We start from the raw sequence: 25,724 nt of genomic DNA on the forward strand, positions 1-25,724 counted from the left end.
TTTCTTAGGACAAGCGCCTTATCTGGGCGTCAGCGGGACGTCAACGTCCCGCTGACGCCAACAAAATACTGGTTTGTTAACTCAAGGTCTGGTTTCTTAGAACTAGCGCCTTATCTGGGCGTCAGCGGTAAGTTGATGTAGAGCTGACGCCAAAAAAATACTTTTTTGTTAGCTCAGCGTGAGCAGTCCGTCCAACGCAGACATTATCTCTCATTGCGCATGCGTTAATAACGTAAACAAATATTTATTTTGATTTTGTATTGATTTTGTTTTTGTCGACCAGTGTTTTAGAGAACAAATAATGACTTTGTCCAAGAAAAAACACTTTATAGCTGAGCTAAATGAAGGGTGCTATGATTAATGAAGAAGCTATGTTTAATGTCAAAATCAAAATCTTGGCTGATTTCAATGTGCTGTTAGATGTTGTCCGCCATTGCTTCTGTGGTTCACGTCACGTTGTAATCCAACTGCAGTTGAGTTGGACGGCAATTGTAGTTCAAGATGAGCGTTCAATGACGTACACTATCAAACTCACAAATGGACCAATCAGAGGTTAGCGCTGATTTCCAGCTGACGGCGTCCTGTCCTAAGAAACCAGGCCTTTAGGTAGAAATTTCGGTATCTTAGTTAGAAACCAGGTTTTTCTGGAAAATTTTTTATTTTTAAGCATAAGGGCCAAAATTTTTTATGAGGTCATTGCTTAGCTAATTTGAATCAGAAAAATGGCAATTGTTTGTTCCAAAGAGGACTGATCGTAAGACTCAATAGATCACTGAAATCAATCGTCACAGGCTGCGGTAAGTGATCAGAATGCAAAGAGACTAAGGGTGCATGGTAACATCCTCGTTAAATTGTTCTTCTGTAAAGTGCTGGATTTGCACGCATGTCGTTTGGTTATCTAAATGAGGGAGAAGAGGATCAAAATTGTGATGTCATGCCTTCGGATTCTCCTTAGGCAATTGTGCAAAATCATATAAAAAATCACATAATTTTCTGCTTTTATATTAGAAAGCACTCATTTTTGACGATATTACCGTGTGAGCTGATGAGGAGATTATGTCTTTTCATTTTTTGTCCTTGTTTTTCGGCTTTTTAGTATATAAATTTATGAGTTCTATATACTTGCAGCTTATGCGCATTAAATAAAACTTATTAATTTTCTTAATTTCCTTTGTTTTTTTCATTTTTCTTATTATCCTTTTTATTATTATTATGCCATATATATATATAATATATATATATATATATATATATATATATATATATATATATATATATATGTATATATATCCTCTTATAAAAAAAAGACTACCTATTTCATAAAAAGCTTTTTTTTTAGGATCAGAAGAGCAGAATAAATTATTATATTGCTAGGGAATTCGGTGTTTTTTCCTAAAGAAGTTTGACAGATCAGCAGCAACAAATGAAAGCTGAAAGGTAGGTGAAATTAATAATATGAATGAACTAATAAAAGAATTTTGAAATCTCACATTTTTCAACTGGTTTAAAAAAGAAATAAATTTAAAAAAAATTCCGTCAGCAATCAACATTTTGAATTACAAAAACTTTACACACGTGAAAGCATTGGTTGTTTCTAAATTTTTCACTGTATAAAAATTAATTGAATTTCAAAAATAACATTATAAAAGGCAGAAAAAATTACAAATACATTTATAAAGTTTAGAAAATTAATCTAATTTAATAAAAGAAAAGAAATTTCGCAAAATACTGTTAATATAACAAATAAATATCCTTTTAAGTGATGTTTTAGTAATTAATCCACATTACTAAATAAAGGCACCAGTTTATCATTGTAATCTGGAACATAGACAGCTTCATCAGGACATAAATGCAGTTGTCTCACTATAAAGTGGGTAACCTAGCCGTAAGCCTAGCTGTTTGTTCGTCTAATCTTAGGTATCATAGGTTAATTAAAAAATAACAATCAAAAAGGGACTTGAAAATACATAATAAGCATCATCAATTTCATCATAAAACCCTTTATTTAAAACTATTAATAAATTATATTAAGTGGAAAAAAACATTGTTGGGCAATTCCATATGTGACGGAATGACATTTTGACTTGCATGATGACAATTAATTGAAGTTTCTATGCATCTAATTTCAAATAAACATGATTTTTTCTCATGCATATCATTATTATTGGTATAATGTGATTCAGAAACTAAAAAAAAATAATTTTTTATTTTTTTTATTTTTAATTTTATGAACTTTTTACTTGTGTGATGGAATGACATTTTGGCAACCAAGCTTTCGGCATGCCGCTTAGAACTGGTAGTTTCTGTGAATTTTGCAACTATTATTTTCCTGAACTATTTTTTACTTTTAGTATAATGTGTAAGCAATGTAAATTGTGAATTTGGAAAATTAACCTCAGGTTGGTTAGCAGTTATTAACATCTATTTGCTGTGACGGAATGACCGTGACGGAATGACAAAAAGTTTAGTGGAAGAAAGTCTTCATTTAAAAAATGTTTTATTAATATGTAAATGAGAAACAGAATGTAACAGATAAACAGAATTAATATTTACGTAAGAATCAGTTAAAATTTCAACAATTTGAAAATTAGGCTGTCTCAGAAGAGGTTTTATATCTAACTTGCCAATGTCACATCTTATCTTCGTTCTCAGGAAATTTATGCATAAATCAATTTTTGTCCCATGTTTTTTAAATACTTTAACATCTAAATCGTCTTTGTTTATCAAAGTAATTTGCGCTGCATATAAATGTGCCTTCTTTTTTTTCGCAGTATGGGACAATGATTAAAGAGCCGACCGCATACTCCTCAATCATATTTTTCATTTCCTCTTCAAAACAGTGGCTTTTCAAATCATACACTTGGTTTTGGTTAAAATTAGAAAGCATTCCAATTTTGATGATTCGCTTCTCAACTACATGAGCATCTAGTGCAGGTCTTTTGTTCCTGGCAATGCTAATGTAGCAAGTGTCTAGCTGAAGTCATTCTCTTTTGCCCTCTCTTAAATAGAATAGCTGGACAAAAACAAAACTTCAACGATTTGTTGCTTCGACTTTATGAAATCAAAAAATTCTTTTACATATTATGTGCCGTTTTACAGTAGCCAACATCTTGTTTGTCCTTTTAGAACAACATCACAATTACATGGTATTTATAGGTGCATGTGCTGTGAGGTATTAATGAAATACACTTAACAAAAATTAGAATAAGAACAAAAATGAGATAAGACACACTTTACATCAATATATGCTTCTTTATGAAAAGCCTCTTTTAAGGCCATAAGTATATATTGCATCTGCACTCTTCGTTACTCTGTCAGTGTTTGTATTATGACTGAATCCTTCATACTTGGGGACTTGTAACTAACATCATCTTGACAGTAAAATTTTTTTTAACCAAATTAAACAGCTCATCAACATTACTTTTCTCACTTAGTTTCTTTTGAGTTCGATGTTAAATACTTCTCACATAAAGACTGAATTAATTTTTTTACCTCTATTGGTGATTTTGGAAGTGAGTACAATTTTTTTTATGGTGAGTGTACAATTTTTTTTATGGCTTTACCAAGACTCTGCAGGAATTTGTATAGGGAATTTAAATTATTTGTATGTGAAGAGATTGGTAGAATTTGATTTTTTCTTTGTTTACACAATCTCCGCACAACAGCGTTTGCACTTCTGAGTTTTTTAAGTCCAACTTTTGTCGCGGAAGCTTTCTTCTCTGCCTTTCTTTCTCTGTTTTTTTTTCTTCATCATATCATGGGGATCTTGGTCTTTTTCAACATTTTATCTGTCTTTCAACAGCTGTTTTAGCCATTAGGTTAATTGAAAAAAAAAATAATTCCCTAGTTTTTGACTAAGCTTCTCAAGGACTCGTTTTGTCATTCCATCGCCGAAGATGTGTCATTCCGTCACGCTAATTATTGGAAGTTAATAATCAAATGCATAGAATTTTACAATTTCTCATTGATTCTTATGCCACATCTGCTTTATATTCCAAAATATACACATTTTCATTCAAAAACGCAGTTGCTATTTAAAAAAATATACTAAAACATGTGACGGAATGACACAAAAAAAAGTTACTTTTATTTAATATATTAAACTTAAAATGACTTAAAGGCTATGTTTTAAATGTTTAAATTTTGTACTATATGCATATTTTTATCAAAATATTGCAAAAGAAAGATACATTTCTTTTATTTTATAAGTATTTTTCAAGAAAACAATTTGAGCACAAATGTGAAGAATTCACTTGTCAGCCATGTGATTACTTTAGAATGCTGCCAGATTCAAAAAACTTAAAATTATCAAAAATTAAACAATAATATGTAGACTTTGGCTATTTTTGAACATATTTTTAAAATTAAAATATGCAATTCATAAAAAAAAATTTCACTTAATTGTTGACACTTTCGTGGAATTGCCCTGTTTTTAATTTGTTACTTAACAATCAGGAATGTTATTTTGAAATTTTATATAAAAGAGGAACAAAGTTTTGCCAATTTATGAAAAACTTTTGGAAAAAGTTTGATAGTGACATATAACCGAACTATTTGAGGTGTCACAATAACCCTCTATTGATTTCAGCATTTTCTGTCACTATTTTAAGAAGTTGTATAAGTTGGTATGTAGATATGGTTTTTAATCCAGCAAAATTCTGCATTTAAATTATTTTTTTTAATTTAACAAAAATGAAGAAATTTTTTTCTGGAAAAGATGCTATGGTTTCGAAAGAAGAAGAATCTGTTTATCAACTAAGGTTGTTTATTCTTAAAAAAGCAAGCGTTCATGCAACTGTTTAGCGATTTAACGAGTGATAATGGTAAATTTAAGGGCTACTAATGATTATGACCGAGAGAGGACAGCCAAGTAATCATCATTAGATTTAATGATTATTTGCTCAGCTTAGTGCATCTTTTTTTGGATGATTCACTTGATTTTTAAAAATAAAACAGCACCCAGTGATTAAAATGCACAAAGACACAGGGGCTTATACTGATTTAATGGGAGATGTTCAAGACTGTTCACAAAATTTTAAAGTGCAATTTTGTAAGATATTTGTACTTCACAAATTTTTAAAAATATTACTAATATTATTAATATTAAATATTACAACAGCAGAAATATTTATTACAGACGAACAATAATACCAAAGTAAAATAAGAAATAAAGAAAATTACTTTTGTCAAGTTGACTTAAAATGAGAGAATTCTATATTTTGCGTGCTTTAATTTAGAAACAAACTTCTATCATTAATATAAATTCATTCTCCAGATAAATTTTAATGAAGCTGGAAATTTGATTGAGACATTTTTTGGGTGATAAAGTGATGAATAATTCTACTTGTAGAATTCTACACGGAATGATTGAAACTTTCATTGACATTCAGCTCAGAGCTCCAGTTAAATGTTGAACATTCTAGTTAATCGGAATTGGTTAAAGTTTAGACTAAAAAAAGAAATTCCTTTGGCGATAATGTGACGATAAGTTCTGCTTGCAGTGGAGCGAAAATGCTTAAAACTCGCGATGATTTCAAGAACAGTGTAAACTAGTTACTACTGATAATAATAATAATAAATAGATATTCAGAGATATAATACTGAATACATTGAGAGTGAATACAGAGGGAGAATAGAGAATTAGACATACTGAAAACAGAGCTATAATACTGAATAAATTTGATACAAATAATAATAAGTTGTGGATGCCCTAATCAATGAATGTACCTCACATGTAGCTCCGTCTAATAACAAAAATGCCTCACATGTAGCTCCGTCTAATAACAAAAATGCCTCACATGTAGCTCCGTCTAATAACAAAAAATAAAACTTCTGAAATCGCATTTAGCGATAAATTAAAGAAAAAAAAACTACTAAAATAAATAAAAATCATCTCTTCTTAAAAAGAGTGGTCCGTCAGTTTAATTTTCTGTACATCTGGTCCGTCAAGCCGGAGTCGAACCAGCGACCTATGGATAGTGTGACTCTGCCTAGACTTCAATTGCTGGGAGCTCCAGTTGCAGCTCGCTTGACATCAAAAGTAAAAAAGATTGTGGATCTGAAAGGGTCTTCAATTGCATATCATTGGACTGACTTTAAAATTTCACTCTACTGAATAAAGGGAAAGTCAACTCGTTTAGCAACGAATTGTTTCCAAATTTAAATTGTATGTGCGATAAAATCAACTTGCATTCAGGGTGCTAGTACTTTTTACTCTAATTTTATGTTGAGTTTTTTCCAGTGTAAAACAACTTAATTATTTTATTCATTTAATAAGTAACAATCATTTAATAAAACTTAATCTGAAAATTGGAAAACTGAAATTTCCTAATTAACAAAGATTACTTTTTGTTCATTTTAAGCAAGAGTTAATGTTAACGTTTAAAATTTTTTTTAACGCTTCTCTTTATCTTTTTAATTTTTTATAAGATTTTTAATATTTCGAAAGTGCGCCCAACAAAGTACTTAAATTAAAAACAAAAATATAATGTTGTGAAAAAATTTAGCGAAATATATCTGGAAAATTTCTTTCATGATATCAAATTATGCAGTGTCAATGTTCATTTTTGGATGCATTTTAAATTATGTTTTTTGCCCTGTTTAAAATTTAAAATAATTTGATAGCAAATTTTTTTTAACAACTCATGCATTACACTAAACAAAATTCCGTTTTAACGTTTCACGTGTTTTCTTAGTATGCACTTATCGATTGTATATTTATAAAAAAATAAAAAATAAATTTGTGATAGAAATAAATTTTTTGAACAGAATTAAATAAGTTATATTTTATGAAAGAATGAATTATGTAGACTTCAGATCATATAACAGTCATACTTCTTAAAGGAATAAAAAAAAATTTCAATCAGCATGAAAGAAATAATTGACTTTTCATGTGAATTAGTCATATTTTGAAACAAACAAAAGATAATGAATAAGTGTTATTATGATGTTAATTTTTTTAAAGGGATTTTAATATAAGTTTACATACCTGCATGAATAGATAAAAAATTATTTCATGAATGAATCAGCTTCTTATACTTTAAGTTAAAAGGAAAGAAAACTTCATATTCTCTTATTAAAGGACAAGACGGGGCGAAGTACTGGACATAACGACATTATATATGACATAAAAGGCAAGATAAAAATGATCAAAACAAAGATTTCAAATTGAATAGAGGAAAAAGACCTACACTTTATAAATATTTTTTTTTTATTTAAGCGAAAAAAAAAACGAACAAACTAATTAGCCCTTTAAGTATTGAGCTCTTGAATAAAACTGAGTAATTTCAGTTTTGCAGTTTACAGGTCATGATACAGTGCGTGTTTTGCAGGCGTCAGGTCATGGCACAATGTGTATTTTGCAGGTCATGGTATAATGTGTATTTTGCATGCCGGAGGTCATTTCTAAATTTAACTGCAAGAGTGCACAGTGGGCCAGAAGACCATGATCTTTGGCCAAAAGTCAAAATTAAATTTTCAACTAAAATATGTGTAGGCAGTTTTAATATCGCCCAAATTAAGTATTCATAATCATTTCAAACATAATTTACTTTTTGGACGACGAGAGTACAATGTAGTAAAAAATATGTTAAATTTTTTTTTAAATGTAACTTTTAAATTTATATTTCAGAAATATATATAAGAATTTCACTTTACTGTTGCATTTTTATCAGAGTAATTAGTCTGAAATTGTAGTACAATTTTTCAGTTTGTTGGATTAGTTAATACTCTTGACAAACTTACAGTTTATATCTTATCATTTGACATTTTACTATGTTTGAATCACTTTCGAAACTTTTCTCCAAAAAGTTCCACGAGGTAATTAGCTAAACTTTTTTTTTGCTGTCTTCTTTGAAGTTTCTTCTTTCGAAAAAAGCTGCCCCATTTTGCCCATATTGCAAAGGTGGACAAAATATACCGAAAAACAAAAATTATGCTTTTTTTCTTCATGTTTTCGCGTTATTTTGTAATTAATTTGCGTTATTTTGTAATATTACTTCGGAAATATAATTTGCTTTTCATTTTTAATATAAAATTACGAAAATTATTATATTTTCGTTGCTATATTTCATTATTTAAACGTACTATATTATTTAATTTTATTTTTGCTCGCCGTATTTCAACTGCTATTTTGTTTTTTTTTTGTTGGTATTTTTAGTGTATTTCAAAATTTCAACTACGAATTCAATTTACCTGCACATAAAAATCCCCAAATTTTGAAACAAATTTCATAGAATTACTAATTTTGGCCGCGAAACTTTGGTTGCTGGCCCACTGTGAAGAAGGGTAGAAATATTACGTAACATATAAGATTGGATGGTTAAGAAATATAAAATGGTTTCTACAATGATTGTTGTCGCTGCATGCGAGTAGTTGTGGTAATAGCTAGATGAGGAAGAGTGGGAAGTTATTTTAAGTCAGTTATCACGAGCGGGAGGAGACCATTTTAGCAGACTGTTGAAGGCTGCATGTAATTGTGACAGCGCGATCTTATCGCCCCTTCTTTTAAAATCATAAATCTTTGACTGAACGGGTTGAAAAGATGTCTGCCTTCCATGTTTTTAGAATTTTTTTTTTCTTTCAAAGATTAACTTCAGTTTTTAAAAACATTGAAAAAAGGAAAAATAAATTTTTTTTAATAACTGATTTAGATTATTATTGTTGCAAACTAAATAATTAATGAAATAAACCCATATTTGCCTTTAAATACTGGTGATATATTTCTAAGAAAAGCTATCAATAGAAGTTGTACTAATACTTTCATGTTGTCGAATAATTATTGTAGAAATTTAACTCAAACAGGCCTTGGTTTATCTAAATATGTATACTTGGTGACAAACTTGTAGCCCTCGCAAATTTCGATGACAAATCAGTAAATTACAATAAAAGGGTTATTTCTGCATTTACTTGAATACAATTTTCGGCCATATTTATTAAAAAACATAACATAAATTTACATTAACACAAGATAATTTAGATAAATGAAAATACTGGCACGAACATCCAGTTTATAGTAGGAAAGCGCCGTGGCATACAATATCATATGTGCCCATGGGCTGCTATCATTATGTTCTGCCTTACTTCCCGCCTCTCAAAAAAAACAGTAATCACTGTACTGAATCACCCTGAATTTAATCAAATTAAATTTATTCAAACTAAATCGCTATTACCGTTGTTGCTCAGAGAATAGAGAGCTTGTTTACCAATGAGATGGCTCAGGTTCGAATCCCAGCTATGGCAAGTCAATGAGAATTCTGCCTCCGGCTTGCGTCGAGCACAGTGCTGACGTAAAATATCCTTGGAGCACATTTGCCTTCAACCTAACCGTGGAAGCACCAAAACGTTCTCCATGCAAGCTAATTTCTCCCATTGCTTGATTCAGGAGTTCTTCCTCGTCTTCTGGATTGGGTTCAACATTACAAGGCTGCGGAGCTGAATCTTGAAAGTCGTAAACTTGAGATGGGTCGCCTGTCCACTGAGGTTAACTATTTAGGTTAACTAAATATATATATATATATATATATATATATATATATATATATATATATATATATATATATATATATATATATATATATATATATATATATACATAAGTTCAAAATGAAGATAAAACAAGGGAAAATTATAGACACATGCAAAAGGGGGAGGGGAATAATAATGAAAAAAGTAACAAACAACTGATTTAAAAAAAAAGAAAAAAAAAGGATGAAATTTTTAAAAAAAACGGAAAATAAAAGATATAATCTTTTTATCAGCCCACACGATTATATCCGCAAAAAAGAGTGCTTTCTGATATTGTATCAATATAGCCAAAGCAAAATATATTAATACAATAGTGTGAGGAGCACTAAAAAAAAAAATTTTTTTTTTACAAAACTTACAACAAATAAAATAGAACACAATAAGTAAAAATAACACATAAAAACAGAAAATAAAGAAAAAGAAAAAGAAAGAACAGTATAAAACGAAACAAATTATATATATATATATATATATATATATATATATATATATATATATATATATATATATATATATAGTTAACCTAAATCCCTAGTTTAAAAGATGGAAAATTAAAGCGGAATGAATTTTAAATAGTAATAAATTAATAAATAACAATAAAAAAGAAAAAAGAAAGCAAACAAAACATTTACTTCCTAATACTGGTCAAAATTACTCAATGTCAGAAAAAAAACAAGAAATAGTAGTTACAGCATAGAAATTTTTTTACATAGATCTATTATTTTTAAAAATTAACCAATCTCTTAAAAAATTTCCGATACAATTCTGAAATAGAGCTTTAGAGTCTAAACTATTTCTTAAATTTTAATTTTAAAAAGCTTTTAACAGCTACGAATAATATAATCGGTAAAAAAACTGCAGCACTTAAATTTTACAAAAAATATCTTTTACTCTAATCAGACAACACAATCCATATAGAAAACTTGCTATATTTTGGAAACCTTTTTGCATTTTTTCTTCTTACTTTTGCATTAATATTAATTACGAGGTAATTTTTTTTTAAACAAAATCATTCTGTTTTATAAAATTGGGTTCTGAGATTTTAGAGATAAGACTTACTGTAGTTTTAAAAGCTTGTCAAAAGATTACGTTTGTTTACTTTTATGCAAAAACAATTTGTGTCAAAGTTTTTATTTGTTATTTATATGCGATAACATAAGACGAAAAAAACAGATAAATTAAAAAATTGATTAAAGTATTAAACAAAATTACATTAAACGAGCGGGACGAGGGCTTTTATGTAGAAAAAGTACTATTTTTGTCTCGAACTTATTTACACTGCTGGAATTTTCTTTTCAAAATTACAGCAAAATAACCGACAGAGCTGCAATGGCTGAGGAGATAGAGCGTTCGCCTTCAAATCCGACGAACCGGGTTCGAATCCCAGTCGATACGAATTCCGCATCCGGCTTGCACCGACCACAGTGCTGACGTGAAATATCCTCTGTGGTAGACGGATCATGGGTTAGAGTCTCTTTGCCATCAGGCTAAATGTGGGAGGTTCCTTTGGTCTTCCTCTCCATGTAACACAAATGCGGATTAGCTCCATCAAAAAGTCCCCCACGAAGGCAAATTTCTCCCAACACTCGATCCAGGAGTTTATTTGTCTTCTGGATCGGGTTCAAAATTACAAGGTTACGGAGTTGAACATTAGTAGTCGTAAACCCATACAATTTGTTCGGCTGTTCAACGACGATTATAAAAAAAAACCCGACAATAGTCTTGTTGGGAGAGAGTAGTTATCGACCATGTTAACCTTCATCTATGAAAAGGTACCTCGCCATAGAATCGAGTTAACATGTCTTACATACTAGCGAATTTCAATTATATTTTTGTTGTGGTAGATACACTACAGTTCTCCCCCACCAGAATTATGTCAGGGATAGAATAGAAGACGATGAACGAATACCAATAGTTGATTCATTGCTGTTTTGTGAGAAGCCGGGAGAGCTGTATTAAGATCACCGTACCTCTTCAGTACTGATCCTGAGAGCTGTATTAAGTTCACGGTCGCTCCTTTGCTTCCTTTTGCAATCGAGTGTATACAGGCCGACGTTGTGAGTGATCGAGACTGAGTAGCAACAGCATGAGGAGGTGGATAATGTCGCAGTCATAAGTAGCAAGTCAGCTGTTCAATGGGGACCATCCATCGAAGTAGACGTGATCAATTCGAAATGGCCGTTTCTGTCAAGGTAGGGGTGTTCTCATCACGTTCGGAGGTCACCAATGTGGTGAGAATCACATCGACCATGTCAACCTTCATCTATGTTGGGATACCTTAACATAGATGAATGTTGACATGGTCGATGTGACTCTCACCACAGTCTCTTTATCCAATTAACCGTTAAGTTTACGGTAAGGAACATTTTTTACTTTGATGGTTTTGAAATCGCATACAAATATATGGTTATCATGAGTACAAAACTATACAAATTTTTTAACCATTTACAACTAGCATGGCTTCAAAACCGAAATTTTTTTTTTTAACTGAACATTGGAGCTAAGTTTTGTGTTAGGTAATGGGTATTGGAGTTAGGTTGTGGTTAAGTTGCGTTTTGTGAAATGAAAAGTTTAATGTGGTTTAATTAGCTCATCAGGTTGTTTCACTTATCGTAAAAGATGCGAAATACTATACTTTCGTGTTAAGCAGCTTTTATGGTGCTGCCATCTAAGCGTGAGAGAAAGTATCATATTCCAACAGTGCAGGGTCACAAATTGGGGAGTGCAGGACACTGGAAACGCTTCATGTGCTGAAGGAAATGCTTAAAATGTTGTGGTGTCAAAGCTGGACTCGAGCCCCCGTTCCGTCGATCATGAGATTGACAGATTAGCCCTCTCTTGTATAATATTTATTCAGCTGCAAGGAACTAAGTTTCATTAGGTGGGTCTAGTTGGTACGATTAAATATTGGTTGTTTATTCGTATTAGGTGAAAGCAGTTAATAAACGGTTTTTCTTACAATTAACAGTTTGAATACCATTATATTTATGGTTATTTGACTGTTTTGTTAAAATAACAATTAAATAAATTGTCATATTTAACCATTTTTCCGAGACACTTCCTAACAGTGCAATAAATTAAAGCAATCAATATTAAGGGATATGAATACTCGCTCGAAACCAATGATGAAAAGAATATTTTACTTACACAGAATATTTTACTAAGAATATTTATTATATTTTACTAAGAATATTCTATTTACAAAGAATATTTTACTTACAATGATGAATTAACACTTTGAATTAACACTTGAAGAATATTTTACTTACACAGAATATTTTACTAAGAATATTTATTATATTTTACTAAGAATATTCTATTTACAAAGAATATTTTACTTACAATGATGAATTAACACTTTGAATACCATCATATGTATGGTTATTCGACTGTTTTGTTAAAATAACAATTAAATAAATTGTTATATTTAACCATTTTTCCGAGACACTTCCTAACAGTGCAATAAATTAAAGCAATCAAAATTAAGGGATATGAATACTCGCTCGAAACCAATGATGAAAAGAATATTTTATGTATTATTAAAACTAAGCATTTCTATTTAGTACAATTCATCTCTGTCCGACATGTTCAGAAAATTTGAGCAATTTACTTTGCAATTAATACAGTATACAGTTGATAAAAATTAAACTAGATGAAAATATTTAATTGAACGTAACTAGTTATACTATAGAGAAAGCCTAGTTTGAATAAACAGCAGTAATATTTGAATGAAATTTAGGGCAGAATTCATTCAAAAACAAAAGGAAAAGTGATTAAATGCTGATTCAAAATATAAATTATATGTGTAGTAATATGATAATCTCAAATATGGAATGATTTAATTCAGTATAAAAAATTACACAAGAAACAGTGCTGCACTTGTCCAGATAGCATTGAAATACCAGGGTAAGAAGTGTAAATAAATTGAAGACAAAAATATAGTACCTTTTCATTCATAAAAATCATCGCAACTTTTCAGCTACTTGTCCTGTTGATGCGATTAATCTCACTATATTCAGTTCTCATTATATGTAAAGAGGTATAAATAACAAATTGAAATTTTGATCCAATAAACTGTTATAATTTCCAAATTATTAATTCTCTTGTCTATCGTTCTATCAACATTCTTATTTCACTGAAAAAAAATTGATCAAACTACCAGAATATGGTAAAACTTATAGTGTTTCTAGCTCTATGGGAGCACCAAATAGGAAATGAAATGGAAAATTACCAAATAAATGGTTTGAATACCTAATATTTTGGTTTTTAATAGCATAATTATGTTTTTCCCTCAAGAAATATTATTACCATACAGACGGTAAATTTCGAGTTTTTTTCTCAGTGTGGAGTTTTGATAATTTTATGTATATGTGTTTGATACAATAAATCACAAAATATTAAAAAAGCTCCTTGTGTAACTGTGTTTATTTTTCTGAGCGACGTATGACTTTTATGAATTGAAAGATTTTTTTACGTAAATTATAAAATTTTTCGTAGCGTTTTTACACTAATTGCTGTCGTTATTGAAATAGAGGAATAAGAAACAAAAAACTAAAACTTTTTTAAAGCTTGCTAACAATTAAACTATTTATTAAAAATTATCCTTTATACGTAGTAAAAATCTTTTTTCCAATTAAAAAAAAACGTTATAAGTAATTTTGAACATTAGTAAATCAATCCATTTATTAAGCTAAATTTAATAAAAATGGTTAAATAGATTTTTTTTACAAATTATAAATATTGGATACTTTTTCTACAAAAATAAAACAATCTAAAAACTAAATTAAATAAATATAGTTCCATAAAAATTTACTTAAAAAATATATGAAATCAAATTATTATTTTTATTTTTTAAAATTATATAATTTTTTTCATAATTTAAACATTAGTGTTTAAATTATTATGTAGTATATTGAAGTTTATATGAAAAATACATGAATGACCTTCCTTTAAAGTTGAAGTAAAATATGATATGAAAATACTTGGATAGTAAAGATAAAATACTTGGTTAGTAAAATATGAATGAATGATTTGAAAAATATTTTTCTTGACTTGAAAAATTGGAATGAATATTATTTACAGATATTTTTAAATTAGCATTGTAAATAATTTTTTTCTTCTAAAAACATCGTTATTACTTAATAAGAAATTAAATATTCTTTTTCGTATATGATAATGAAATTTGTTTGTTAAAAAAACGCTTTTGAAATCTTGCAATATAGCATAGCAGAAAATTAAACTATCTTTTACGTTTTAAAAAGTTTTACTAACATGTGAACTATAATATTCCGACATAGAGTAACATTTGATGTACGAACATGTCCCACATAGCAGGCAATCTTTTATTTTGGTAGGTATAGAAAGTTTGGCTAATTAATCCTTTTTTAAACTTAATAGAAATATTAATATGCCAAATATTCGTATGCTTTCTTAAAGATTGAATAAAGGTATGCAAAAAACTTTACAAAAGAAATCTAATTTTTGCCCTTATATATATATATATATATATATATATATATATATATATATATATATATATATATATATATATATATATATATATATATATATATATATATATATATATATATATATATATATATATATATATATATATCTACCTATCTATCTATCTATCTATCTATCTATCTATCTATCTATATATATATATATATATATATATATATATATATATATATATATATATATATATATATATATCTACCTATCTATCTATCTATCTATCTATCTATCTATCTATCTATCTATCTATCTATATATATATATATATATATATATATATATATATATATATATATATATATATATATATATATATATATATATATATATATATATATATATATATATATATATATATATATATATATATATATATCAATTCAACAGGTTCTTTCATTAAGCTCTTTCATAGAAATGAATTTATAGAAGCAGTCGAGTCCTGTAGCCACAGTGTTTGTTTGGATGGCGATCAACTTTTTGAAATAAACAAAAGAAACAATTTATTGTCGTAAGCTGTTTTCAAAGATTGGAACTCCGTTGTGTTAAAGAGAGTCTCTAACAAGAAGTCTCATTGGTTTTAGAAAGCTGAAAATGGAATAACTGGTCCGAAGTAAGTATAACTGTATGAGATACATTATTGTATGGAATAATGTAAAACTTTTGTGATTTGCATGGAATATTGTATGGAATAATGTAAGTCAACGTTTCCCAACCGGGATACCGCAAGAAATAGAGAAATAATGAAGGAAATTTTTTTTTTCCTGATGGCCTTATCGATTCAGCCTTTTTTAAAATAAAGATATAATTTTTTTATTTTGTTTCTGTGAGCAAATAATTTTTTTTTGAAATTATATTTTTTTAAAGTATATGTTTGCCGACAGTTTTCAAAAATTTCTTCGACTTTGTCTAATTTTTTAATGTTAAGGGTATAACAGTCGATACGATCGTGTGTAATCAGGACAGCTTTACAAATATTATGTATACGAGTTCCGAAATAGCAATTATAATACCCGTTTCAGCAAAAATAAAACACAAAAAACCGGATATTATTTCTTTGATTTTGAATCTTTTGTAATCTGATTGCATAAAAATATGATGAGTATATTATTAAAATATGACAATATATCTTTACCGTATCATTGGTTATAAAAATGTTCAAATCATTCATGTTCATCTTTGATCTTTCAAAATCATTGGTTATAACAATGTTCAAATCATTGATGTTCATCATTGATCTTTCAAAATCATTGGTTATAAAAATGCTCAAATCACTGATGTTCATCATTGATCTTTCAAAATCATTGGTTATAAAAATGTTCAAATCATTGATGTTCATCATTGATCTTTCAAAATCATTGGCTATAACAATGCTCAAATCACTGATGTTCATCATTGATCTTTCAAAATCATTGGCTATAACAATGTTTAAATCATTGATGTTCATCACTGATCTTTCAAAATCATTGGTTATAGAAATGTTCAAATCATTGATGTTCATCATTGATCTTTCAAAATCTTTGGTTATGAAAATTTTCAAATCATTGATGTTCATCATTGATCTTTCAAAATCATTGGCAATAAAAATGTTCAAATCATTGATGATTATCATTGATCTTTCAAAATCATTGGTTAGAAAAATGTTTAAACTCTGCTCAAACATACCTAACCTTCATAAAAAACATCTTTTTATAAAAATCAAACTGCATTTTTTTAAAAGTATTGATTAGTTTATTAGACCTGTGGCTCCAGCCGAGGAGCTGTATTCCGGGAGACGCAGAGGCTGTATTTCCATTTGAGATCGAATACTCTAATGAAAATGAGCTTTTTTCCAAACAGACGTAAAAAAAGACGAAATATCTAACTCATATTAGAAGTAAATAAGGAAAATGAGAGTAAAATAATTAGAAACCGAAAATTTTCAAAGATTGTAATTTTTAACAGATATGTTTTTCAAAATTGCCGTATTGTATGGTAATAACATTTCCGGTAAGAGAAACATAATTCTGATCAATCACGCCAAAATACACGGTATTTAAATCATTTATTTGGTAATTTTTGTTTTGGTATGTTTTGTTTGTTTTGTTTACCGGAAATTCTGGTATTCAAAATTAAAATTATTATTATCACACATTTGGTAAAAAATACCAAACCGTAAAGTTAAAGCATATTTTAATGTTTACTGTTTTCGCTTCGGTAAAAATTTCGGAGCTTTTTGGTGTTCGCATAGAGCTAGAAATAAGATAAATTTTGCCATATTATGGGAGTTTTAAACAGACGATTGTTTAAATTTTTTATCTCAGTGTAGTTATTCATGGGCTAAGGCATAGAGAGCCGTCAAATTTATTTTCCATAACTACAAATGATTACCACAATAAAATGCATATAAATCCACTAATAAAAGTCACAATTAACATTTGAATTCCAGAATAAAATTTGCATAAATTTATTTCCATGTCATTTCCTATCTCATGCATTACACTGCTCCAAAAATCTCTTTTGTGAATGCATCCTTAAATTTGCATTTATTTTTAATATAATATTTGTCATAAATAAGTGGCGAATGGAAAAACTCTTTCGACATTTGTATGACATTTATTGGATTCGGAAAAGAGTTTAATTTACGAATTTTTGTTTATTACTTCTCTCAGGTTTACTATTTAAAAATTTCTACAGTTTTATTGAAAAATGAATTTATTGATCAAGCGTAGCTCACACGAAAATGACATTTTCAACATTCTGAAGAAAATGCAAATGGATTGGCGCACTGTTTTGCTAGATAATATAAAACAATTTTTAAATTGCCTAAAATATAGGAAAACAATTTGAAATAAATGAACAAAAATCTACGTTCACGTGCAAAGCCAACTTAATGAGTAAAGTTTAAAATGCCATGTAGCATGTTAGTTCAGTTTTATATTTTAGAAGAGTTCAATTTTGAAGGACATTTCTTCATAGACGCTAATTCCTTGTTTACTTATTTTTCTGTTATTTAAATATAAGTATTGCTGTTTGAATACTTTTGCTATTTTTTTTATCATTTCTTAAGCTTAAAAACATACCCGACTATTCTGTTTTAACGTAAATGTACAATGTAAAAAATTCCGAATCAAATTACGGTATCAAGTATCGGCACTTCTTTCGTAAAAATCATTTTATCGTAAAATCAATTTTTTCTGTGAAATATAATACCGTAACTTTTATAGTAATATTTATTTAATTAAAGTTGCGTGGTTTTACTGTAATTATTACTGTAAAAATTACTGTAAATCAGATGTTTTGTTCCTTAACATATTCCGGTAAAATGAATTTTACATTAGAAACCGATAATTTATTTATCGATTAAGCGTAACTCACACGAAAATGACCTTTTCAAAAGCCTGAAGAAAATGCAAATGAATTTGTTTACTGTTTTGATAGATATTATAAAATAATTTCAAATTGCTTAAAATATATAAGAACAATTCAAAATAAATATATTAAAACAATTTAAAATAAATATAGGAAAACAATTTAAAATAAATAAACGGAAATCTAAATTCACGTGGGAAGCTAATTTTATGAGTAAAGTTTTATGTATCCTGCAGCAATGTCTGTTCAGTTTTATATTTTTGAATAATGCAATTTTGAAGGACATTTTTTAATAGACGCTAATTCCTTTCTGTTATTTAAATATAAATATTGTTGTTATAAAATTTTTTATTATTTCTTCAGTTTAAAACCATACCGGACAATTCCGTTTTAGCATAACTATGCAATGAAAAAAATTCCGGATCAAATTACGGTGTAAAGTATCTGTACTTTGGAGTCATCATCCGTGAAAATCCTTTTACCGCAAAATCCATATCATATTATACCGTAATTTTTACAGTAATATTTATTTAATTAGAGTGATTCGATGATTTTATTGTAAAGACTGCAGTATATCATATTTTTATCATATATTTCGGTAAAATGCATTTGACTGTAAAAAGCACCGGCACACTGAATGCCGGTACTCTATCAAATTCTGTTGCGAATTAATATCAAGTTCAAAATGTTACTGAAGATAGTTTTTCTGATAGTAAGTGAGGTACAGATATCAGCTCGATCTGATATATTTGTAAGCTTAGTATAACGAAAACTAAGTTGCTTACTTGAAATATACCCTGATATAGACGGATCTAGGATTAGGAACCATGATTATTTTGGTAGGTCTTGCTAAGTTTTTTTTTTACTTAACTCTAGTGAGAATTAGTTTTTTATGAAGTTCTTTATAAGGCTATTTCGTACTGAAACTTGATTTAGTTCATTTGTCCTTAAAGTTTAATTCAAAATTACAAGAATACAGAGTGATCATTTATAGTCAGCGTTACGGAAAAAAGTTCTGGTAAAATTACCGTAGTGTACGGTAATAATATTTCTGGTAAAAAAACATAATTCTGGTCAACAAAACCAAAATATACGGTATTTAAACGATTCATTTGGTCAATTTTCTGTTCATCGGATAAGGGTTCCTTGAAAATTCTAGTTTCCAAAACTATACTTCTTTATTACCAACATATAGTAGGAAAAACAAAACCGAGAAGTAAAATAAACAAAAAAAAAATGGTTTTTATGCCATGCTAAGTTAAAAAAAAGTATAAGTACATAAAAGTGTTACATTTTACCACATTTACCAAATTTAATCAGATATTATAAAACCATATTTTACTTTTAATTTTACCAAAATCATTACCAAAGCTCTTCGGTAAAATTACTGCGCCTTTTGGTATTCCCATAGATCCAGAAACATGGTAAATTTCACCATATTCTGGTAATTTTGACCACACATTTTTTCTCCTTGCTTAAAAGAAATGCCCATGATTTTAATATATGCCATGCCAAAATTTTTAAATAAATACTTTGAGTAGATATTTTTTAATTTTTTTTTTATTTAAAGTATATTATTTCCTTAGTTAAATAATTTAGAACTTTCTGACACAACTATTAATATGGAATATTTATCGAGCGTATCGAATAAGATGATTGGCATAAAATAAAAATGATCATCAAAAATTTTACAAGTATCCTTTGCAAATTTTTTTGATTAAGGTGAATGCTTTAAGCTTCTATTTTCTTTCAAAATAATTATTTATTCTCTGCGTTACAGCATAAAAAATAAATACCACATGATTTTAACAGATGCCAGATCAAATTATTTCAAAAATTATTTTGCGTCTATTTTTGAATAATTTTTTCTATTTTAAGTATAACATTTCTTTAATAAAATAAAGTCTATTATTTTTTTTCAATAAAGTGAAGTATATTATTTCTTTAGTAAAACTTAACTTTCTTTGATAAATATTATTACGAAATATTAATCGTAAGAAATTATACAAATATCTTAGTTAATATGATCGAATAAGATAATAATTATAGTGAAAAATATTACAAATGTCAGTTGTCAACATTCTCGTATAACATGATTCGAATAAAATTTAAATGTTCATAAAATCACTGCAAATATTCTTAATCTATATGTGTGGAATAAGATGAATACCTTATACTTCTATTTTCAGGAAAATAAATAAATAAATAAAAAAATTAAAATTAAATAGATAAATATCCCATGTGGTATTTGATGCAAATGTAAAATTTCAAAATATCAAAAAAGATTTTGAGCGTTTTTTGAATGACAAAATTTATTTAAAATCTATAAATTTAGTAACAGGATTAACTGATTTAGTAAAGGCTTATACTGAAACTATCTTGTAATAATTATCATAATAAAATTTTTTTAATGTCATTAGTCCATACATACAATTAACATCATATTTGTTTTCAGGGAATTCTTTAAAAATATTACCTCATGATTTTGCCCTTATTTAAATTATGCTAACTCTATCCGAATGTTTCGGTCGATGTAGAAGTTTAAGAAAATGTTGGGATAACCCCCGAAACTCTTTTTGTGGCGTAGGCAGCACACGTGAAAGAATAACGATAATTCTCTTTACTCTCTTTACTAAGAATAGAACAGTTGGATCACGGTGAAAACTTAGGGTTCTAACCACGAGGAATCACCCTCTCACTCACTGTATTACTACAAAAGCCGGTATACTTGGATGGTTTCTTTATTTTAAATGGGATTAGAGTGACCGAGAGCCATCTAACGATTCGAAATACGATACGAATTACAAAACCTGATAACCGTTCTGTGATTTTTAATCATCCATGGTTAAGTTTTGACACTGATATTGAAGGAAATGTTACTAAGATATTGATGCGAAAGTACTCAAACTTTGCTTTATTTCAATGACTGAAATTGTGGTTTTGAAAGTAAAAAAAAATTATTGAGAAGAATTAGAAGAAAACAAACTGGTACATTAACAAAATATATTTTGATAAACTGAGGAACATTTCATAGAAAAGAGTATTATTTGATTTAAAGAAAAATACACCGTCCTTAGAATTTTAGAATAATAAAAGTTTTGATTGCTGAAAATTTTATGTGGCTTGGTGACGTTTGTGTAATGTATAAATTGAATTGGTGATTTAAAGTGAATAATTTGGAACTATGACAGGGAAAAAAGAAAAGCTGGTTGTGTGTCTTAGTGGGGGTGGACCATGGGGTTTTCGTTTACAAGGTGGTGCAGGAACTGGATTACCGTTGGTAGTTTCAAAAGTAAGTTATTTTAATGTATTTACTTTCTGTATATTTATTAGTATTTCATACACGGTAAGAATTTCCGAATCGAATAACGGTAAAAAGTACTGGCACTCAGGGTGCTGGTACGTTTTATCGTAAAATCCACTTTCACCGGAACATGTTACGAATCAAAAAAATCTCATATACCGTAATTTTTACGGCAATAATATCCGCAAAATCTCTGAATCACTCTAAATAAATGACAACTACTGAAAAAATTGCGCTATAATATTTTACTTTAAAAATGAATTTTATGGTATAATGGATTTTACGGATAATGCACCCAAGTTGCATATGCTTTATACTGTAATTTTATCATGAATTTTACACAGTGTGCTTAGTTTTATTTCTTGAATTGATATGAATTTTCTTTTCTAAAAAAAAAGATAAAATGGCACTTTTTATCTGAAATAAAAAAAGTTTTATCTCAAACAAACTTAATATCGTCTAATGTTGAGCTCAGTTAATATGTTTAAGAAATGTTGTCTCTTAAGATTAATTATGAAATCAATAAGGAGAAAAATATGATATACTGTATTTTTTACTGTAATAATTATAGTAAAATCATTGAATTGCTCTAACTGAATAAATATTACTCTAAAAATAACATTATATTATACAGTAAAAATGGATTCTTACGGTTGAGACATCTAAAGTGCCGATAGTTTATACCATAATTTGATCATTTGATCCGGAATTTCTTACAGTGTAGAGGTTTCTTTATGGCTTGATAGTTAAAAATATTGGTTCATGTTAAATATTATTATCGAGAAAATTTGTTGTATTTATAAATGTTGTTGAAAATGGAGAATATACTATCGAATATGTTAATCATGTTAATTCTTCCTGCATCTAATTATACAATACTATGAACCTGATATTTCAAAATGGATGAATTTGTAATGGTTGCAGCAAATCTTCACGACTACACTGTGAAAAATTCTAGATCAAATTGTGGTAAAAAGTACCGGAACCCTGAAAGCAGCATCCGTAAAATCCATTTCATCGCTAAATTCATTTTTACAGCAAATTTTATACCATCATTTTTACTGTAATATTTATTTAATTACGCTGATTCTGTTATTTTGCAATAAATATTACTGTAAAACTTAAGGTACATGAGACTTTTGTTTCATAAAACTTAACTTTAATTTGAACCGGAATTTTTTACAGTGTACACCGAACTTACGATTCAACTTCGCATCAATTATTTAAGGTGTTAACAGAAACATCTAAAGCATGTCAAGTTTAATTTTTTTAAAAATAGTCTTGAATAATAATATGTTAAGACCGTGCAGTAATCAAAGTATTAAATTAGTATTGTAATTACTTGATTTGAGGATCATTTTAAAATAATCATTAAAATAGTGATTGATTGCGAAAGACATAAGAACGTTATGATGATTTGAAAATTTTACAGTACTTCCCCTTGAATCACACTGCAAAAAATTCCGAATCAAATTACTGCGCAAAGGTTCATAATCTGCATAATCCATTTATGGTGCATCTTCCGCAAAATCCATTTTATCGTTAAATCACTCATTACCGTAAGATATAGTACAGTAATTTTTCAGTAATATTTATTTAATTAGAGTGATGTACTGATTTTAAGGTAATTATTACTGTTAAAATTACTATATATTAGATTTTTATCCATAGCGTGTTCCGGTAAAAATGGATTTTACGATAAAAAGTACTGATTTGGATTAAGATTCTTAGTAATTTGAAGCGTAATTTTTTTATACTGCAGATTATAATTTAAGGAAGAAAAAAAAGCTAATGTACAGAATTTTTTTGCTTATTCTCGTTTTGGAAATAACACTAGTGCAATAAAATATTTGATTAAACTCGAAAACGTTTTACTCAAATAACTGACAAAATAATAATTATTATTTTGTCAGTTATTTCAGTTTTGTCAACTTTTCACACGCATTTAGCTAAATTTAAAGGGCATAATTTAGGCGATATAAATTAAATAGAAAGTATGGACCATGGCAGAATTTAGGTATGATTTGTAATTGTTTTCATACTCATAACTTGTAATTGTTTTCGTACTTATAGCCTCGTAAGAAACTCGTTATTTAAAAAATCATTTACAAGCAGGTACTACAGTTTTAGAATTAACCATCTATTCATAATTATTAATTTTATTTGAAATGTTTATTTACATTCTAAAAGAGATTAATACTGCATGGCTTTTTCTAATTTGGGATGTTACGTTTGAATTATTTTTAAAAAATACATCACAGAATGGGAAAATACATTTAATCCAAAAAAGACCTGACCGCCCTGCATGATATCCTTATCATAAGAAATTTTTAAATAAGAAAATCACCTCTATAATTTCTTTAAAAAAAGATTTTTTTAATCAACTTATTGATTAAAAATAGATAAAGCATGTAATTTTTTATTTAAGTCATAAAAAGTTATTTCTCCACTTACCATTTCATGCATTTTCATTCGGAAAAATAAACCTCATTTGATCCTCAGTTAACTAAGAAGATTAACTAAGATACGTTAACTAAGAAGATTGAGATGTTTTTGTCGGTTACTAGCATTAAATTAATATAAGTTATAATTATATTTACTTAAAAATTATTATTTAGCCTTTATTTGCCGAATATTTGTATGTAATATATATATTTAATATTATTATCAGTTTTTAATACATTTTTATTTTTAATATTATACGCAATTAAAAATATAAAACTAAAAATACAGTTCATTGTTATGAAGGCATATAGTTAAAATAATGAAGACAAAATGCATATTTAGATTACTAAAGCACTATAAGAATTAACCTTTTGCACTATTTCCAAATAATCTCATTGGTGAAATGTATTGAACTAGTTTTTATATTAACCAAAAATTCAATAATAATATTAAGAGGAATTATAATAATAAAAATTATAACAAGAAGAATCATAAAAATAAGAATTATAATACGAAGAATTATAATAAGAAGAATTATAATAAGAATTATAATCAGAAGAATTATAATAAGAAGAATTATAATAAGAATAAAAAACAAGTTCATGGATGAAATTGCTTTGGTAACCGAGCAGAATTTTTAAAATTATAATTTATTCTAATAGAATTGGAAGTTAAATGTATGGCTGAATACAATAAAAAAATACGGTATCTTTTAACTGAAATTTTTAAAAAAAAATAAAACTTTATATTTATCTGCAAAATACGAAAAGATTCCTATATCACTCGATTACAGCCATGGTGACTCAGGGAATAGAGTGTTCGCCTTCAAGTGAGGTGAACCGGGTTCGAATCCCAGTGATGGCTGGTCAATACGAGTTCCGTACCTGGCTCGCATCGACCACAAAGCTGATGTAAACTACCTTCAGTAGATGATGGATTATGTGTTAGAGTCCCCTTGCCGTTAGGCTGGAAGTTTCCGTGATTTTCCTTTCCAAATAATGCAAATGCGGGTTAGTTCCATCAAATAGTCCTCCACGAAAGCAAATTTCTCTCAATACTTGATCCAGGATTTCTCTTGTCTTCTGATGAGCGTTCAAAATTGCAAGGGTACGGGAAAGGGTATTTTATCCCCAATGAGGTGAACCTTCCAGTGAGGCAAACAGGGTTCGATTCCCAGCGATGGCTAGTCGAAACAAATTCCGCACCCTGCTCGAACCGACCACAGTGCAGACGTAAAATATCCTCAGTGATAGACGAAACATGGGTTAGACCAGTGTTTCCCAACGTGGGGCCCACGCCCCACCGGGGGGCAATTTAATTGCAAAGGGGGGCAATTCAAAAATGGACTCGACATGAGTTTAAACCTTTTGCTCTGGGCCATTTAAATGCAATGCGAGATTTCGGTGACAAAATCGAAAGAAAAAAGCAAATTCTTAAATAATTGCGGTCAATAAATATTATGTGACTGAGGGATTTTTTTAGTGACAAACCTGAAATGAAGTATCTGTTTACAGTCGATGGTAAAGCATTTGTGAGTTATTTAGTCAATATCTTTGAAAAACTAATTATATTAAATAAG

General features: G+C 28.4%; 1 protein-coding gene across 4 annotated transcripts in view; it reads left to right on the plus strand.

Moving 5' to 3' along the window:
• The first annotated feature begins 15,527 nt into the window (after window positions 1-15,527).
• Window positions 15,528-25,724, plus strand: part of LOC107440408 (uncharacterized) — a 77,622-nt gene continuing 67,425 nt past the window's right edge. For 2 of the 4 annotated variants that reach the window (XM_071187155.2, XM_071187157.2), the window contains exon 1: window positions 15,528-15,658. Coding sequence is in view for 2 of the 4 variants with exons in the window: in XM_043044576.3 (XP_042900510.2) it covers window positions 21,581-21,688 (108 nt within the window). In the remaining 2 variants the exon portion in view is untranslated. Of the gene's footprint in view, window positions 15,659-21,018; window positions 21,689-25,724 lie in introns of those variants that run through there. The other 2 variants (XM_043044576.3, XM_071187154.2) reach the window with 1 other exon arrangement.

Source organism: Parasteatoda tepidariorum, chromosome 9 (genome assembly GCF_982258835.1).
Source record: "Parasteatoda tepidariorum strain Cologne lab strain chromosome 9, Ptep-v5.0, whole genome shotgun sequence".
Classification (NCBI taxonomy): domain Eukaryota; kingdom Metazoa; phylum Arthropoda; class Arachnida; order Araneae; family Theridiidae; genus Parasteatoda; species Parasteatoda tepidariorum.